Below are 1,495 nucleotides of genomic sequence, written 5' to 3'. Positions count from 1 at the left end.
GGATGACAGAGACAGCAACTCTAGGAGACACTTGTAAAGCAGAAATCATGGCCACCTACAAACCCCACACCTTCAAGAACAGGTAAGGAATGCTGTGTAAGCTGCTAAGTTTTGGGGGTTGCTTTTTGATGGGATGGGTAACCAATGCATGTGCCTTCCAAACAAAGCCCAGACTCTAGCTGGTATGGTGGCACATGCCCGAAACCATCACCTTCAGTAGCCTGAAGCAGGAGTACAGTCAAATAAAGAAGCACGATATAACATTAACAAGCCCTAGCACCTCCTGAGCCTGGGCCTTCCTGGGCAAGCACTCTACCACTGTTAGACATCAGTCCTTACCACATGCCCTCACTCACTTCTTCCTAATTCTGTCAGAAACCCTTGTTTTACGGTCTCCTCATTTACAAGCCAGACCTTCTGCAGGTCTACAAGAAAGTTGTAGAGACACAGCACAGGCAGCGTAGGACTTGCTTTCCCAATGTGGATACTCACTGTGGGAGAAGCGTTGAGTGATGGGAGTTCCGGGATAAGGGTAAGTCCGGCTCTCCCACTGAATGTTTCCTTCCTGGACAGCCTTCATGAAACCATGGTAACACTGGTGGGCTACACCTAAGGATAGGAAAAACCAAAGCCATCAGCTTAGATACTAATGTCAAAGGGGAAATTATTGAAATTGTATCTTTTAACTGTTTTCTTACTTGTATATGTCAGAAATATTTTGAGGAAGTCCAAACTTCTCATTTTTGTTCAAAGAAAGGAAACAGAATCAAGAAATGTCAAAACTGAAAGAACTACATTGAGGCTGGAGAGAAGGCTCAGTGGTTAAGGGCACTGACCTCAAGCTGGGCAGTGGTGGCGCAGGCCTTTAATCCCAGCACCTGGGAGGCAGGGACAGGTGGATCTCTGAGTTCGAGGCCAAGCCTGGTCTACAGAGTGTTCAAGGACAGCCAGGGCTATACAGAGAAACCCTGCCTCCGGGGGGGAAAAAAAAAGAGAGAGCACTGACTGCTCTTCCATAGGTCCTGAGTTCAAATCCCAGCAACCACATGGTGGCTCACAAGCATCTGTAATGGGATCTGATGCATTCTTCTGGTGTGTTTGAAAACAGCTACGGTGTACTCATACATAAAATGAACAAAAAAATCTTTAAAAAGGAAGGAGGGAAGGAAGAAAGGAAGAAAGGAAGGGAGAAAAGGAGGGAGGGAGGGAGAAAGGAAGGAAGAACTGCCTTTTATCAAGCCATCGGAGGTTAGGAGGTGTGTGACGTTACTCAGCTCACATGATCCCCTTGTCCTCCTGTTTACCATGAGGCAATCCAGACAGCTGGCAGCATTTACTTCAAAGCAGACTGAGAAGTAACATCTTTGTGAAGGAATGAGATAAATCAATGTCTACAGCATAACAGCTGCTTAAAAAGCATCAGGCAGGCGGATTTCTGAGTTCAAGGCTAGCCTGGTCTACAGAGTAAGTTCCAGGACAGCCAGGGCTACACAGA

The 1,495-nt window shown here is 46.6% G+C and overlaps 1 protein-coding gene across 1 annotated transcript in view; it reads right to left on the bottom strand.

Annotated features, from left to right (window-relative positions):
• Nucleotides 1-1,495, bottom strand: part of Fbxo42 (F-box protein 42) — a 54,374-nt gene that overhangs the window by 34,127 nt on the left and 18,752 nt on the right. Inside the window, exon 3 of the mRNA XM_031379324.1 lies at nucleotides 493-609. Coding sequence (XP_031235184.1) covers nucleotides 493-609 — 117 coding nt within the window. The remainder of the gene's footprint in view (nucleotides 1-492; nucleotides 610-1,495) is intronic.

This window comes from Mastomys coucha, unplaced genomic scaffold (assembly GCF_008632895.1).
Source record: "Mastomys coucha isolate ucsf_1 unplaced genomic scaffold, UCSF_Mcou_1 pScaffold18, whole genome shotgun sequence".
NCBI lineage: Eukaryota > Metazoa > Chordata > Mammalia > Rodentia > Muridae > Mastomys > Mastomys coucha.
Note: the sequence above shows the minus strand (reverse complement) of the source record. Positions and strands in the feature narration are given on the sequence as shown.